Genomic DNA, 17,713 nt, shown 5'->3' on the forward strand with positions numbered 1-17,713 from the left:
GCAAACAAATGGAGGTGCCGTGGAACAGGGGGAAAAAAATCTGACAAATAAAAGCTCGTAAACTCATGCAAACAAACTTCACTATCTCATTGAAAGATTAGAATGGCAGTGCAGTAACTGCTGATTACAGAAAAGTCTTTCCAACAAGGCGTCTAAAACTTTACTCCAACACACAGCCTCTTTGTTCAAGATTAGACAGAAACTGCCAGGCCCAATTCAGATTTGGATGGCTGGGGTAGCAAATTTATGCAAAACTTGTTTTAAAATGTAATCACTGTTAAAAATAAAACCCCAAGAGATGCAAACAAGCCCAAGTACAAGGGTATTTTTGTTTAAAGCCCTCAAAAGTCCTGTTACCTGGAAAAAAAATTACTTTGCTGTCGGGTCACAAAGTGAACCAACTCACAAAAGCTTATGTTTCACAGCAAGATGGGGAAAGAAAAATGTAGAATGGACTGCTGGTAAATCATGTACTCTGCAACAAATGTGCCTGAAACTATCTCATTATGGAATGCTGTTAAAAGCTATTGTAGGAAATTTGCAGTCTGAAGCTAATGGTTCTCAGAGGCAATTACTTTCTGGTATAAGACATTGAAGGATTGCAAACAAAATACAAAAAGGTTATAAGTTTTTTTCTATAATAAAGATGAGCCACCTCACACCATAAATTCTGTACTTTTTATTAATCCGTAAACGTCCTATATAATGAGAAGTGATAAGCGAAAGAGATGATAACTCTTCACTGTAGTTTGGGGACCCAAAACAAGGGGATAGTGTTAAGATTAGTGCTAAGCCAGTTACAAGTAAGATCAGAAGACATTATCCACATAATAATTTGTGAAAATGTGGACTGTGTTGCCCTAATGGCTGCAGAGACAGAATCAATTAGAGAGGTTGAAAGGGAGATACATACTTGCTAGTTATATTTTGCTTTAAAAAGTCACTACACTTCACATTATATCCCATGAAGCGTTTTTAGATGTCCTCCAATATTCAAGGTATTATATCTAATGGAAGTATTATTTAATTAAAATGTATTTAGGAATATGGAGAAAAGGCAGGAAAATGGGGATAACTGATCTGTCATGATCTAACAAGAGAGCAGTTTGATATACTGAATGTGTTCTGTCCTAATGCTGCTATAAGATTTTCTTGGAAGCAAGAAATTCAATGTTATTTTCATCTGCACTGAAACCTGAAGGTGACGAAGCAAAGATTTTTTAGTCTATGAGTTTTTAGTCAATGGATTAGCACTGAAATCTGGGGCATGGTTTCTTTGTTCTTCTTCAATAAGACAACAGAACAAATACCTTTTGGAGCAACTTGGTAAATTGCAATTTTGCCATTTTCAGTTTTGCAAGTGCTGCTCAAAGCCACAACTGTGCATCATACAATACAATAACAGTTGTGTAAACTAGAAAGAAATTAGGATTAGGAAACTTTCTTGAAAAAGGAATGACGGCTGGGAATAGAAAATGTGATCCCTTTGTAACATCTTTAATGTAAATCTCATTATAAACAGATTGTGAAATAAAAGCTGCTTTTAGTGACTTAGCTCAAAAGACCTGACCAAAGAAAAAATTTGCAGCAAAGTATGAACATTTAAAATGTTACAAAAACAGAAACGGGGTTAATGTTTATCTGTGGCTTATTTACAGGATATGCATACATTGAAGTTAATTTAGATAATTGTGGGTGTAAGCACCTTAAAACAGGAAAATATAGAGATTTGTACTGTTGTATATGGAGTTCTCCAAGGTTAATGTGATCATGCTGTTAAAATTAGAATGGCAACTTTACCTTTTCATAGCCAGGGCTGTTTTAGTTCAGAGTTACACTATTTTGAGAAACTGTAAAGTTTTTAAGATTAACACAGGGTATAAAAGGTAGTTTTCAAGTGTGAAAGTCGGTAAGATTTTACCTTGGCTTGGTTGAAGGAAGCTGTCGGCTCGGTCGCCTCATGGATTGATTAGGTGGAACTCGCATGGAAGATCTGGGAGAGGATCTGTGGAAGTTGGGATCATGTGCTGGTGGTTTCTTTGGAATCTTTTTTACCAATCGACTCACCCACTTCTGCTGTTCTTCTGTTGAATTAGCTAACAACAACAGGTCTTTTGCCGATGAAACATCGTAGTTCACTACAAGGGAGAGAAGGAAATAGTGCACGTATTTTCAGTTTAAATCAAATATATTTTATATATAGGTATATAATAAGTTAACCAATCATAATGGATGGGGGGGGCAGAGAAGAGAAAGAGGGTCAAGGAAATAGAAGGAGCCCTGATAGAATTTTAAAAATTGCCATTACACAAACATATCAAGGAGAATATTTCACAACTATAAAAAGCAATGTTAACATACTTGCAAATTACTTTGAACTTATATTTGCTACAGTTGGAATTTTAACTTTTAAATACCGAGACAACCTATACCTTACCTTATTTTACACAATGTAAAATGTTAATTTGCCCTGATACTTACCCTTACAGGGCGCTATAAGATCCTCTTTTCTATCCATGTGATCTTTGTGACATTTGATATGGCAGCGGCGACACTCTAGTGCTGGTGGGGGTTTAAACATGTGCCACAGGGGCTTGGTACACGCCTCACAATTGGTTGGGAAGTGATACAGTGTTGGGATAAATTCATGGCCTTTGTGAGGAATGTAGCTCGATTTCTCTCCCAAGGCAGGAGGTTCCACATTAAACTCCTGCTCCTTTCTACTCTCCCCCTCATTAGCATACAGGATCTGTGGATCACACAACAGAAACCTTTAATTGTACAGTAGTTAAAATTACAGTTATTTTCAACTACAAAACGGATCACAGTAGAAATGTGGTTCCAGCATCAGATATTCTGCAACTCTTCCCAGAGTCCTTCAAACGCTGCTCACCTGAAAAATCCTGGGAATCTCTTTGGCATCCGCTCTGTATACATCACCCTGTGTAACTGGCCGAACATGGAAAAGTTTGCTAGGAAAAAACAGTGAAATTAAAATAACTGAGTTGTTTGCAATTCTATTATTAACTTCTTGCAAAGTAAATTGGAAACAAAATACCATTATTCCAATCTCTTAATTGAGCCTTTCAAATGCAACCCACTCGGTTGCATCTTTTTAATTCCTTGTGAGCATAATCCCATTCTAAATGCTGACTAATTTTCTCTGAAAGGTCACCATATCCAAACAGTTTAGATGCTATCACCGCAATTCTGCCACTATATCTGATCCAGGGGAACTACACAGAGCTGGTGTGAATGGCTGAATTCATGATGATTTTTATTAAAATTGGCTAAGCCCTAAAGTGCTTAAAAAGTGTTAAAGCAAATCAGAGAGAAATGGCTGGATGTATATATGAATCACAATTTAGTGCAACTCTTTTTTTAAGATTTTTTTTAGAATATCCCATAAGTGTGTTAATTAACTAATCTAAAAATTATCAGGATGTCTGAAACAGAAACAAGTTAAGATTGGTCTGAATAATTTTGCCAACAGTGGTTTGGATATTGGTTTGTAGAATTTAAATAGAACTAAATCATATAACTTTTGTTCTGTGCTTGAGACCACTATATAACACATGAATACATTGTTACAAGGCTCCCTAACAAACGGAATTCAATTTCATTAGTTGTACTCTGATCATGACATCAACATCTATTGTTCAGTGCTGAATTTTAAAATCAATGATATGGTGACATGAAGTAATGAGAAATTGCCAAAGGGAACAAAAGGCTTTGTTCCATATCATGTAAGCAAAGGTTTACATTGCATTTCCTTCACACTTTCATTATCAAATTGAAACAAGCGTCAGTACCCAAATAATTTCACATAACTTTGTAATATATACAACACAATTTACATTTATATAGCAACTTTCACATTGGGAGGATGTCTCAAAGCATGTTGTGATTAAGTAGCAAACATGCTAATTTTATGCTCATGAAAGTGAAAAGAGACCAAATTAAAATAGACCAAAGCACTGTTTCCTCTGTTAACCAATTTTTTAAAAAAAAATTAGTGGTTAGCTGGGTGTCTGACACATGCAGAAACCCATCACTACGCTCAAGAGGATCCAAACCAAATTGAGAATTCCATGCCTGTTAACTAAAGAACAGCATTAAGCATGTCAGAAAGAGTTAAGCCAAAAATAAGAGAAAGCTTGTTCCTCACAGGCTTCAATCTCAGAGCAATCTCAACACCACCAATGTGATCGGTCTCACACCAGCTCTTCTTGTAATTAGAGATAGTTAACTGTTGTGCGGTCACAACAATTGTGCTGCGGACAATGCAAATGCATAATACTTACAGATTCCTTATAACCTGTTGATATGAAGATTTCAAGTAAATAAGTATAATCACTTACTCTATATCTAACACCATAGAAGGGTTAGACAACTCTTTGTCCTGTTCACTGTCATAAAACAAGATCTTCTTACTGCTCACAACTACATACTGTAAAACGAGAAAAAAGATTCAGAGCAAATAACTATTGAGTTTTAATTTATGTTGTTAAAATAAACTTCAGAATTTAAAAAAAAGTCTTGCAGTTCACTACCATTTCTTTATTTGGGGTCATCCCATGATCAATTATATCAGTCATTATAGTTTCAGTTTGAACAGAAATATTGCTTCCTTTCCTGTCTTTTTGTCTTCTGTGGGGAGGGCATCAATGCATATGCATGTTGGTTATTTCCAATCCCTTTCTATTGGCTGTTCTTACTTAATTTACTTACATGCTTACTTTGTAGGCGTTTTAACTATTGAGGGAATTATAATCTATGCCATCCTGTTTTTAGTAGACATCGACACATTTTGCATCTTCGAGGAATGATATTATTTGACAGCGAGAACCCAGACTCATTTCTTCCTCCCTACTTCAGAAGCACTGAGGATTCAACCAAAATAGAAATTTACAGCACAGTAGATGCCCATCTGACCCATAGAATCAGCACTGCCTCTAAGAGCAAGGATAGCCTTCATTCAATCCCATTGCCCTGCCTTCCCCCACACTCCTTCAAGCCGCTATCTGTCATACTGTGGAGTCCTGTAGCTCAGTGGTTAGAACACTTGCTTTGCAAGTGAGAGACCTGAGTTCAATTCCAGGCAGGTCAGGGCGAAACCTTGGGCAAGTTTCCTTACTCCACACACCTAATAATAATCCCTTCAAAAACCAAAAACAATAATAAATTGGTCATTTTCAATCTACGACTGTTTGTGGGACATTGCTGTGCGCAATTGGCTGCCGCGTTCGCCCACAAATATGCAGTCAATTCACTTTGCAGTATGTTCTGTGAAGCGCTTTGGGACGTCCTCCTGACGTGAAAAGCGCTATATCAAATGCAAGGATTATTATTATTATACACGACCCTACAGATTGTGATCCTGTGACTAAGATCAGCTAATTTAGCACATACTTGACATCAATTCTTGGAAATTTTGATAAGTATTGCTCTGAATCTAAATTTGAAATATCTTATGGACACAATATACCTGCACTTAGCCAGGGCAATTCCACAAGCCCATATTAGATTCACTGTTGTACTCTGATGAGTATGGTACCTCCCAACCTCCTTTTTCATTAATTACGGAACTCAAGACAATAAAGATGAAGATAAATCAACCTTACGTTGAATACAGAATCAATGTGCCAATGTGTACACGCTTCACTTCAGTGAAGTCTCCTCAAACTTTGGGTAACTCAGCTACTTTTTTCTTCTCTGATCAGAATGGCTGCAGCATAACACTCATTAACAATGCAACCAATATTTTGTTATTTACTGCAAGACTTGGAAGTCATACATCAATCCATGTGTTCAAAGCAAGCAGACTTTGCAGGTGTGAATGGGATGAGTAATAACCACAAATAATCTCTATAATGCACTACGGCAATTTTGCATTCTGAAGTAGATTATATAATAAAATTATGCTATCCAAAGCTTTCTCAGTACAGATAATTGTAAGCAAATTAAAGTTTTGATATCTTCAAACCAGTCAAGGTTTGAGAAAAAAGATCAATTATATCAGGATATTCTAAGGCTAATAGGCAGCTACACTGCATTTTCTCATCCTGATGATTAAACCAACTTTCAACTATACAGCCACAAAGGTTATTGGATATTTATAGAAGATATTTCTAAAATGGTAATTGAAAAAACAGATATTTCAAAAGAATGGAGCATGTTTTCTGAACTTGATGTTAAATTGAATTTCAAAACAGAAGTTCTTCAGAAAGAAAGAAAAAAATGTACCTGTTTTCGCCATAAGAATTTCTTTGTGTTGTTTCTCATGGGTAAGGAAAGCCAACCCTCCAATCTAGATTCTAAAATTGGAAAAGCAATATTGACCACTGGCTGTTGACATATTTGGCATTCCGAGCTAAACAGAAGCTGTCGTTTATTCTTCAGTAGTTTGGCAATTGGGTCTACATCATGCACGGTTTTCAATATGAACATAAACCACAAGTCAACTTTTTTCCCACTTGTTGATGTCAGAATTTGCTTTAGAAGTATAGCACTCTGTCAATACATTGCTCCCCAAGACTGTACTGGAGTATCAGCCGATTCTTCAGACTCAAAGGCGAGTGTGCTACCAGTCGAGCCAGGCCGAAACTTATTAATGCATTTCACTTTCACTTATTGGGAACTTAATTTTTTAAAAAAATTAAGCTAGCTCCCTTCATGATTACTAAAAATCATTCCCAAGGGCAGTGCTCCATTATTTCCTAACAGCTACTGAAAACCCAGGACTAATAAAATTAAAAATGCACAAGCCCATAACATTCCTGAGATGGCACTTGTCCAAATATCTGGATCCCCTTGACTTACTTTGTTTAAACAAGGCCAAAACAAATTAGATACAATCAGAAAAATGTTTAAGACGTGGCAAAAGCCAGCTTTCAAAAGGTGAGCATAATTAGCCAAGCCAAGAACCTAAATAAAAGATGAGAAAGCAGGACGGCTTTTAAGATTTCACTTGCTTGGGATTAGATTTGTACAAATAGATCTATGCCAAAAAATTAAGATTTACCTTGCTACGAGGTAAGATAGTTTTTAAACAAGGCTGATCACTTTTTGAAAACAAAATAAATTGCCACTTGAATTGAATCTGCATCCTCTTGCATGCGGTTAAAATCTCCTTCAAGCTAGATTTTGGCATTTGTGTCATTTTGTTTGCAGAGGTTGTTAGATTATATTAGATTAATATTGGGACAAAAAACAAATAGCAGTGTTCAGCCACAGATGCACATGCATCACGTCACCTGTGGAATCAGGTTCAGGTTCAGGCTCAGAGTCAGGCTCGGCATGAACAAAGGTCTCAGTGTCTTCACCCGAGTCAGACCCAGAATCAGAGTTGTGGAAGTGAGAACAAGAGGGCTTAGTAGCAATGCTGATAGAGGTGGAAGAACGTTTGTAGCTAAAAGACATGGACTCCGTGGTGTGGGAATGAGTAATACGAACTGAGAAAACCAAGGTAACAAGATAGAAAAGATAGTTGGTGCAGGAAAGAATTAGAAAATGAAAACAGAAAAGATAGCAGGAAGCCAGAATCTATAACATGCAACTGCATTGGAGAAAACGCATGTTTAGAATATCTGTGTTGTAGTTTTCTTAAAATACAATTAAAAATAGGCAAAATAACAATTTAAAAAACATTCTAAAAGCAGTTTATGAAATTGTATATGTATTCTTGCTCCTGGCAATATAACACCATCTTTGAAACATTAGCTGTGAGCTTTTTACCCAGAAACTGCTAAGAATAGAATCCAAATGCATTAATTATGTTGCTCTTTCTCAAATAATGTTGTATCCAACAAAACCCACATGTTTTAATTACCCAGCTAGTAAATACTGCAGGTGTATGCTAAACTGACATTCATCAAGATATTGTTACTCTTAAAAGAAAAACCATAACTTTGAAAATAATTGCCAAGATAATATGGTTGATAGTTTAAAAAAAACACTAACCAGGAAAGCCATCATCTGCTTCTGCATCACCAGGCCCACTGCCAATACTGGTAGTGTCCAGTCCTGCATGTATTATCTGCAGTTGTGAACGAAGTTGTTCAATGTCGCTGTCTTTACTGTCGAGTGCCATCTGCAGCTCAACCCGGACTTGGCTTTCATCTGCAATTTGCTGTGGAAAGATTAATACTGTAAGGTTAAGGTTCATCATTGAGTGACGGAGGGTGGAGGACATGAAGCAGGCTGGAGCCTGCTGAGTGGAGAGGTTGATAACGGTTAACAGGTCGGAGAGGTTGGAGAGGGTAAGGCCTTGAAGGTGAAGACGAGGATTTTGAACTTGATCCTCTCAGAGATGGGGAGCCAGTGAAGCCAGGCGAGTGTGGATGTGATGGGGTCATGGAGCCTGGTGTGGGAGAGGACACTAGCTGCAGATTCTTGATATTCTGCAGTTGTGGAGGGAAGAGTTGGGAAGTCCGACAAACACGGCGTTGGCATAGTCAAGCCTGGATGTAATGAAGGCACGTATGAGGGTTTTGGTGGCCTGAGGGGTGAGGCAGTGACGGAGTTGGGCAATGTTGTGGAGGTGGGGGAAGGCAGAGTGGGTCATGGCACAGATGTGGGGGAGAAAGGGTCAGTTGAGGGTCGAACAAGATGCCTAGGTTCCTGACTGGCTTGGTAAACATCCGTGGATGCTGATGCAGTCAGTGCCTGAGGTGCGGGCCAATCAGGAAAGCCTCGGTCTTGCTGACGTTCAACTGTAGAAAGTTAGCTCTCATCCAGGACTTGATATCTGATAGACAGCGGACAGGACAGGACAGAGCCCTGAGGAACACCGCACGAGATGGTCCAGGGGCTGGAGGAGAAGCCGTTTGTGGAGACAAAGTGGAGCCGGTGTGAGATAGGATCTGAATCATTCAAGGATAGAACCTTGAAAGTTGAGGTGAAAGGAGGGACGGTAGAGGAGGATAGAGCAGTCCACAGTGTTGAAGGCAGTAGAGAGGTCGAGGAGGAAATGGAGATAACAACAAGAAGCATTTATACAGCGCCCTCCACGCCGGGCGGTGTCGCAGAGCTCTTAACAATGGCAGAGCCTGAGGCCGAGCCAGGGGGAGAGGGAAGTTAACTGTAGGCGCGGTCAAAGCGGAAGATCTTCAGGCGCAACCTCCGTTGAGGGAGGGAGTTCCAAAGTTTCGGGGCGTAGTGGCTGAAGGCACGGCTGCCGATGGTGGAGTGGAGGATTTGGGGTACCCAGTAGAGCGGAGGCAGCGGGTACTGCCTTGGGGAGAGAGGAGGTGAGAGAGATAGGGGGGTGCCAAGGAATGGAAGGATTTAAACACTAGAGTGAGGATCTTGAAATCGATCCGCTCTGTGTCAGGGAGCCAGTGGAGTTTGGCAAGGACTGGAGTAATCGGGGTATGAAGTTTAGTGCAGGTGAGAATGCAGGTGGCGGAGTTTTGAATGAGCTGAATTTTGTGAATAGTGGAGGAGGGGAAACCAGCGAGGAGGGCGTTAGGATAATCCAGCCGAGAGGTGACAAAGGCATGGACAAGGGTTTCGGCAGATTTTGGGGTGAGATATTGTTGGAGACGGGCATAGTGGCGGAGGTGGAAGAAAGCGGTGCTGGTCAGGGACCGGACTGTGGGGGAGGAAGGAGGCAGTAGCAGAAATCCAATAAGGCAACAGAAGGGGCTCTGGTCACAGATGGACAGAATATCATTTGTCACCTTGGCCAGGGCTGTCTGAGTTGCGGGTATATAGCTTTACGATAGCAGTCTCGTGCTAAATTAAGTCAGGTACTTGCACAAACATGAACATGGAGAGGGAAGAAAAACAGGTGAAAGAATACCTAGAGTCATTAATACACATTTATACAGTCTCTTTCATTTCAGGAGGACATCTCAAAGCACCTGAGCACAGTGATTGCACTTACTTAAAATACACAAATTAATGATCTTATGAGCACCACACTTTGTTTTGCTCCACTTATCTGCAGTTTCCTCCAAAGAATAAAAATGAGAAGGAATAGTTTTTCTGCTGCAGCACACCTATATAAAGTCCACATCAAATACCATAACACTGTGCCAGCACCATATACATTTGACAAAAAAGAAAATCACAGTGAAGCCTCATTATAAAGCAGTGGTTGAATCCATAAAACCGCAACCCATGCTGCAATGAGGTAAGGAATTTCACTGCACACGCAAGTAGCTGGCGGGCTCACTACCTGCATGCTGGGAGGTTTTCTATGCTTAAAAATGGTTGATTTTTAGGTCTTTAGATCAACTCCGACTCAATTTTCTGTACATTGCGTGTATGCAGCCTGCTGAAAGTTATGTCAGTGTGTAACGTCTCCTTCAAGTAATGTCTCCCTTCTCGTTAATGAACCTATTGATAAGGAATCAATCCACAACCAACTAAAAATAATAAAGTTTATTTTACCTCAGCCAAAGCAAACACGAGATGCTGCCACCTTACTTCTGGCCAGGAGCACCTTACTGAGCATGTGCAAAACCTTAAAAAGTGCCTAGCTTCAACCGCCAAAAGAGAGGGTTTCCCAGGCTATTCCAATATCCCCATAAATGGTATAATCGGTGACTTAAAGTCAGAATTTTAGTTGGTTAACACGCAGGAAATGAGTGGGCCAGGTGGTGCATGTGCAATGAATGGAGCCCAAAGTGCAACTGCGTTACATCCAAATCAGCTCTAAAGAAGCAGGTTATAACAGGATCGCATTATATTTGCATTATATTATATTCCACCTCGGTACTGTTCCAGTAGATCAGTAGCACTCTAGCACCTGAATCAGAAGATTGTGGGTTCAAGCCTCACATTGGGAACCCAAATAGTCGATGCTGACATTCCAATACCCCCTTCCCCAAACTCCTGAATAATGTCTGTTTTGGAAGCTTCTGTTTTGGGTTCTTGCTCAGCAAGTTTGCTGTTGTTGAAGCTGGAGCAGCTGTTCTATTGCCTGCCTTTCCCAATTTTGATCTGGATCTGGAACAAACTCCAGTACTATTAACCACCACTAGAGGTTACTATGACTTCACCAATGGTCTTTGTCAAGATAGCAAATACTGTACATCAGCTTACCGCCTGCATTTCGTTGAGTTCCCTCTGGTATTTTATCAACATTTGGGTTAACTTCTCTCGCTCGGACTTTAGTTCCAGTTGCAATTTTCGGTTCTCTTTCTCTTTTTTCCGAACATCTGTGTCAGTTCCGCGTCTGCTATGGTCCCTCCTCATGTCCTTACGATTCATAATCTCAGCTAGCTTATTCACCGCCTATAATAAACAGCAATACTTAATAGGGTGCATTAAGAATATTTAAAAAAAACATGGAAACAGGTAAGGTCATTTGTGCATCAAGTGATTTCTCCCACAAACCATTAATTTTGTTCCCTCAAAGTCTTGCTATGTTTTTATTATGGGGATCTTTGCTCTATGTCTTTCTAATGGCCAATCCATTTAAAAACAAGTTGAACAAAAGGATAGTTTTGACCTGTCAAAGTCAACTTATTAATAATAATAAACCTTGCAATTGATATAGCGCTTTTCATGTCTTCTGGACGTCTCAAAGCGCTTTACGGAATATACTGTAAAGTGAATTGACCGTATATTTGTGGGCAAAACGCGGCAGCCAATTGCACACAGCAGTGTCCCACAAACAGTCATGGGTTGAAAATGACCAATTTATTATTGTTTTTGTTTTGGAGGGAATATTATTAGGCGTGTGGAGTAAGAAAACTTGCCCAAGCTTTCGCCCTAACTGGAATTGAACCCATTGCCGTGCTTAAGAGTATCCAAACAAAATAGAGAATTTCATGTTAAGTAAGGAACTTTACACGGAAATCATGCCCTCTCCCTGGAAAGGTGAGTGCTCTAACCACTGAGCTACAGGACTCCACAAATTAGCATCATATCCATACGAGAGGACGATGAATAGTGCATTGGTTTGAAACTTTTCCTTGTGTACTTTCTATAGTAACCTTTGCATTTGATATAGCGTCTTATTACATCTCCAAGATGTCTCAAAGTCCTTCACAGAATATAGTGTAATGTGCATTGACTGTAAGTTTTTGGGGCCAAATTTTCTAGTGCATTGTCCAAGCTTGGCATGCAGCACACATTAAACAGCATAACTAACTGGAGTTAAAGGTTATAAAATCCTGAGACGATAGGTCAGAGCACCATGACATTTTGAAAAGGGGCTTATTCAAGCAAAGCTGGAGTAATTTCAGAAATCATGCGTCTACAAATTGAGAAAGATCAAATTAAAAGCTTCTTGATTGTAATAAAGATATAAAAAAATAACCTATTCTTAATTATTAAGTTTGTATTTCATACAAGATAAACAGGAAACCTTTTCTTTCGCATCTTACCTGTGTTTTCAGTGTCCTTTCACTCAGTAGCTGCTTCTCAAATTGTGTTTTGATGCTTCCTGTATTCAATTCTTCTTCCTTCAGTTTCTGAATATCTAAAACACAAAACGCAAAACCGTTTGAGATTCTAATACGTGTACCTATCTTTATTTTGTCAGCTGGGTTTCTGACAAATACAGAAACCCATCGCCGTGCTTAAGAGTATCCAAACAAAATAGAGAATTTCATGTTAAGTAAGGAACTTTACATGCCCTCTCCCTGGAAAGATGCAACTCATTTACCTAATTCCAAAAAGTATTAGTTGAGAGCCTCTCGGAGTACAATAGGGGCACAAACCTGATATTCTTAGGTTTAGGACCAAGGTATTAAAATTTAAGATTGTGTAACACTTTCTGAAACAGCTTTAAATTCATATTTAATTTGGAAGCTCATATGCCACAGAACATACATTTTGCCCACAAAATATACAGTCAATTCACTTTACATGTAATCAGTACTCTGCCTTCCAGTTACAGCAGCAATCTTTCTACAAATTCTGGTTGAATATCTGGTCAGCGTAATTGCGCCCTGCAAATCACATTCGTCCTCAGTGCATCCTCTCTATTAATCTGACCACTCTAAATATTACCAGAATGGTCACTGTGACATAGTGAGGTTATGTGAGTGAGGTTATCATAATTTATTTGATGTTCATTTAGTCAGCTGTAGCAAATGCAGCATAATGTTGTAAAATCAGGTGCACAGCAATGCAGTAAAGTTGCTGATAGAAATAGACTGCATCATCAGAAAATGCTATGTAAACAGATTCCAGCAAATCCCTCAGTAAAAAGCCCTTTACATTATTTCAAAAATGTCATTATCATTTCATAAGTATGTCAGCCTGGCTCAGAGGTAGCACTCTTGTCTCTGAGTCAGAAGGTTGTGGGTTTAAGCCCCACGTCGGGACTTTGAAATCTAATCTGTCGCTCCAATGCAGTGCTGGGGGTTTGTTCATTGTTGGAGGTGCCATCCTTCAGATGATATGTTAAAACAAGATCCTGTCTGCCTGTTCAGGTGGACATTAAAAGACCCCATTGCACTATTCAAAAAAGATGGGAGTTTCTCCTGGAATTCTGGCCATTAAATCCTCCCAAATAAAATTGGTTCACTCACTGCATTGCTGTGCACAAAACTGGCTGCTGCATTTCACTCACAAAATACACACTTTACAGTATATCCTGTGAAGCCTTTGAGATGTCTGGATGACGTGATAAAACACTATATCAAATCAAAGGATTGTTGTATTACTATTATTCACCTGGTAAAGTATTGGAAAAACTCTTCTTAGTTTATAGAAACAAGCAACATGATGCATTAAAATGGATCACATGTTTCACTTGTAAGAAAAAAATGACTTGGGAATTTTCTGTGAAGTTTTCTCTTGGCAAAAGAACTTGGTTTACAGTAACTAACTTCTTCTACTGCCTTTTTTCTGAAACTGAATTTGCGCATTACATTTGTCCACAAAACACAAAGTCACTGCCCTTTACAGTACAGTAAACTCCATATAAGTCGGATTCTGGCTTAACCTGTCACTACCACTTAAGTTGCCAGGCCGTCAATATCCCGTCCACTTCCCATGTAAACGTTAATAAGGGACTCTGCTTGTCACAGCAGTCTAGAAATTCTTCTAAGTGATTAGTGTAAAATTGATCAGAAAACCTATAAGATAGCATCTTGCTTTGCCGAGACCTCCTGCCATTTCCTATGACTGGTGTGGTTGCTCAGCGGAGGCTGGGAGCATGCTCAGATGCAGCCACATTGGGGACCTACAGGTACAACAATTTGAAAATACAGGAATAGTGGAACAATTAATCATATTGATAAGCATGGGATACATCTTGGGTCCCAGTAACTGCAAGCAGAAAAAGTAGCAGTGCCAACTTGATATTTAAGAAAAGAATTGAACCACAAGCTCATGGTTAAGTCAATAGGTGCTCTTTGACCTCAGTAGTTAAAAGTTTCCAGCAAAAATCTATAACAATCTAATAATTAAAAATAGTTGCAGTTGTGCTTGTGACTAAATTTGTGATAAAATCCAAGACGGTGTAAACTTTTCAAAGTGCAACAAAATTTAATTTGACTAAATGTCCAGATATCGTCTAGGCCAGGATGGTCCATTCTTGCCGCTGTTAAGGGCCAGATGCTGGATTTGAGAAATGTCGGTGGGCAGCTTAAGCAATATTTGTGTTTCCCTTCCAGAAACATAATCCATAAGTATCATATAGAAATCCGAGGTTTTCAATTGTGCAACTATATGACTTAATTTTACTATAATTTAGGTACAATGCAAACTTTAAATAGACAATAAAAATCATACAAATTTTAAAACATTAAAGCACTTTTATCAATAAAGTACATATAATAATAATAATTCTTGCATTAGATATAGCACCTTATCACAATGTTGAGACGTCTCACGCACTTCACAGAATACACTATAAAATTAATTGACTGTATATTTTGTGGGAGAAATGGGCAGCAGTGTCCCACAAACAGTCGGGGATAGAGTGACCAAGTTATTAGTATTTCTTTTTTTTAAGGGATTATTTTTACCTCTCCAAAGCAAACCCGTCATTCAACTAACAACCATGTTCCTACTTGTTGCTACGTAAACAGAGGCATGTGGTATAGGGAAACTTGTCTAAGGTTTTGCCTTGCCCTGGAATCAAACCCAGGTCCTCTTGCTTGCGAGGCAAGTATTCTAATCAATTTGCCACAGGTCTCCACACAAGTGTAGTTTGTATATTTTGTACATAAATGTGGCAGCCAATTTGTGCTCAGCAATGTCCTACAAACATGAAATGAATGACCAATTTTATCTGGCAAATTGTTGGCCAGGATACTGGGAAAAATTCTGAGACAGTGTCAAAGGCAGTCAAGAATCAACAGAATTTCATTTTGCACAGGAAACAAACATTTCAAAGGACCGTGTTTTATCCATAATGCTTACCACTGATTAGACATATTCTTCCATTTAATATATAATTTATCAATGTAAAGACATGATCTAGTTTAATTAACAGCTTCAAAGGTTGTACTCACGCTCCTGAAGCTCCTTCACTTTGTTATTCAGGTCCTCCTTCTCATTTGCAAGATTTGCTACATCAGCCGTTAGTGTTCGGTTCGTCTCCTCCAACTAAACAAAAATAAGTTGCAGTCATTTCATTTTGAATTAAATGGCTCGACTCAATCCAAATATATTCAAAGATGTTGATTATAATTCTGTTCCAAAAATTGTTATTCAAGATTCTGGTGTGCCTGTTAACCACCAGAAGGCTCTCTAACAAAAGGACTCTCTAATAAAAGGACTGTTTACATCAACTTTTTTTAAAAATACGATGGTAATGTTAAATTTCTGCACATTTAATTTATCCAGTGATTTGTCAGAGCGATTTTCTGTTCCATTGCTAGTTCAGCCAAGTGCCTAAACTGTACAATTCACTTTACAAACTGATGCACCGCAGACCTAAACGTGGACAACCAAAAAAAGACATTCATCCTTAGATTCTCTCCACTATGCAATTTTAGCTCAGTTTTTTGATAAGAAAACCAAAATTATAATGATAATACTACAGAAACAGTAAATAAGAGTTTGCAAACTAGTAAATTGGCCCAGTAGTACGTACACACAAGAGCATGTTCTTAGCTGAGCACCACTCAATAAGTTTCTTCCACTTCATACAAGTTGTTATGTCAGCAGATGATGTTTGAGCACCCATTAGCGTACTGAATATACTGCGTAATCCCTACTTCAAATTTCTCCCTCCCTCAACAGCTATGTTCTGGATGAATATTGCAGCCTGAGAACTCGGGAAAAAATGCTCTGCCTAATAGCTTTCCAGCTGGTTCTTTTTGAAGGAATCAATGGACTGCATGTCAAGCAGCAGCAATCAAATTTCAGTAAAATTAGTTATCGTAATGCCAGCTTTCACTGCCATAAATTGAACTTCCGAGACACACAGATCATCTATAACACAAACTGCTTTGCACTTCAAATTCTCTAAATTTGGGATTATGGAGGGAATCAACTGTTTAATCATCTTTGATCAGAATGTGATAATGAAAATATTTATAATAGTTATAACGAAAGCCAGGCAAAATTTATTCAAGTCTGTCAGTTTGAGTTTAATGTTAACACACAAGTGAGCTGCACTTAGAATCATAGAGTATTACAGCACATAAGGAGGCCTTTGGGCCCATCGTGCCTATGTTGGCTCTTTGGAAGAACTATCCAATCAGTCCCACTCCCCCACACTTTCCCCATATCCTTGCAGTTTTTTCCTTTTGAAGTACCTATCCAATTTCCTTTTTAAAGTTATTATTGAGTCTGTTCCACTACCCTTGCAGGCAGTGCGTTCCAGATATTTATAGCACAGATATTTATATCCTGCCTCTATATTGCAGCTTTGCTAAAATGCTAACAATATATATGGGTAAGATATATACCCATACTGTGTGCACTTTTATCTTGGCAAACGAGAATAAATAATAATTATTAATATGAATATTGCCAGGTCTAAGCAACCATTAATTAGCCTATTGCTACACCTTCTGAATATTATTTGTTTTGTACTTTCATGCACACATTGAAGAGCAAGTACACTACAACAAACAAACAGTAGCTAAACTTAAATACATGGCTATACAGCAGTGGGAAGCTTTCAAATTTTGAGATGAATAAGGTAAAGATTATGCCCATTCCCAAAAGTAATAAAGGTGTACAGTTAAAACTAATGAAGCAAAGGAGATTAGAAAGGTTAAATATTTGTTCAAGGCAAGTCTTGCTTGACAAATCTAATAAGAGTTCTTTAATGAAATGATCAAGAGAATCGATAATGTAGTGTAGGTAGTATATATGGATTTTTTACAGAGTTGTTGTTGCAATGCAGAATGCCCTGGCGGGAACGGTGGTCACGGAAGGATCTGTATTAGCTTTCAAAAGGGAACTAAATAGATATCTAGAAAATGGAGAAAAGGCAGGTAAATGGAACTGAATAGATTGCTCTTTAAAAGAGCCGCAATAGGCAGAATGGCCTTCTCCTTGGTACCCCTCCCTGATTCCAGCTCGGGTCTGAAATGCTGTACACTGTCCAGCGCCTTGGGACGTCCTCCTGACGTGAAAGGCGCTATACAAAGGTAATTTTGTTGTTGTTCTATAAACGGCTTTCTTCTATTCTATTCTTCTACTGACTGGCTCATGTTCTATAGTTCTACATTACCTGTCCCTGGCAAGTTCAAAACCATAGTCAAACAGAACCAAGAATGCAAATGTCAAGAGAAGGAAGGCTGAGGGTAGGTACTCTTAAAGAGCTTCTATTTTTATTTAATTA

General features: G+C 38.6%; 1 protein-coding gene across 5 annotated transcripts in view; it reads right to left on the bottom strand.

Moving 5' to 3' along the window:
- The window catches only part of rock2a (rho-associated, coiled-coil containing protein kinase 2a), a 128,533-nt gene that overhangs the window by 6,319 nt on the left and 104,501 nt on the right, over positions 1–17,713 (bottom strand). For 4 of the 5 annotated variants that reach the window (XM_042333646.1, XM_007897080.2, XM_042333647.1 and 1 more), the window contains 10 exons: positions 15,426–15,519; positions 12,342–12,436; positions 11,053–11,244; positions 7,963–8,131; positions 7,257–7,454; positions 6,247–6,317; positions 4,362–4,450; positions 2,894–2,972; positions 2,482–2,749; positions 1,922–2,138 (listed from right to left, as the gene is read on the bottom strand). In XM_042333646.1, the coding sequence (XP_042189580.1) occupies positions 1,922–2,138; positions 2,482–2,749; positions 2,894–2,972; positions 4,362–4,450; positions 6,247–6,317; positions 7,257–7,454; positions 7,963–8,131; positions 11,053–11,244; positions 12,342–12,436; positions 15,426–15,519 (1,472 nt within the window). The remainder of the gene's footprint in view (positions 1–1,921; positions 2,139–2,481; positions 2,750–2,893; positions 2,973–4,361; positions 4,451–6,246; positions 6,318–7,256; positions 7,455–7,962; positions 8,132–11,052; positions 11,245–12,341; positions 12,437–15,425; positions 15,520–17,713) is intronic. The other variant, XM_007897082.2, reaches the window with a different exon arrangement.

Source organism: Callorhinchus milii, unplaced genomic scaffold (genome assembly GCF_018977255.1).
Source record: "Callorhinchus milii isolate IMCB2004 unplaced genomic scaffold, IMCB_Cmil_1.0 Scaffold3, whole genome shotgun sequence".
NCBI lineage: Eukaryota > Metazoa > Chordata > Chondrichthyes > Chimaeriformes > Callorhinchidae > Callorhinchus > Callorhinchus milii.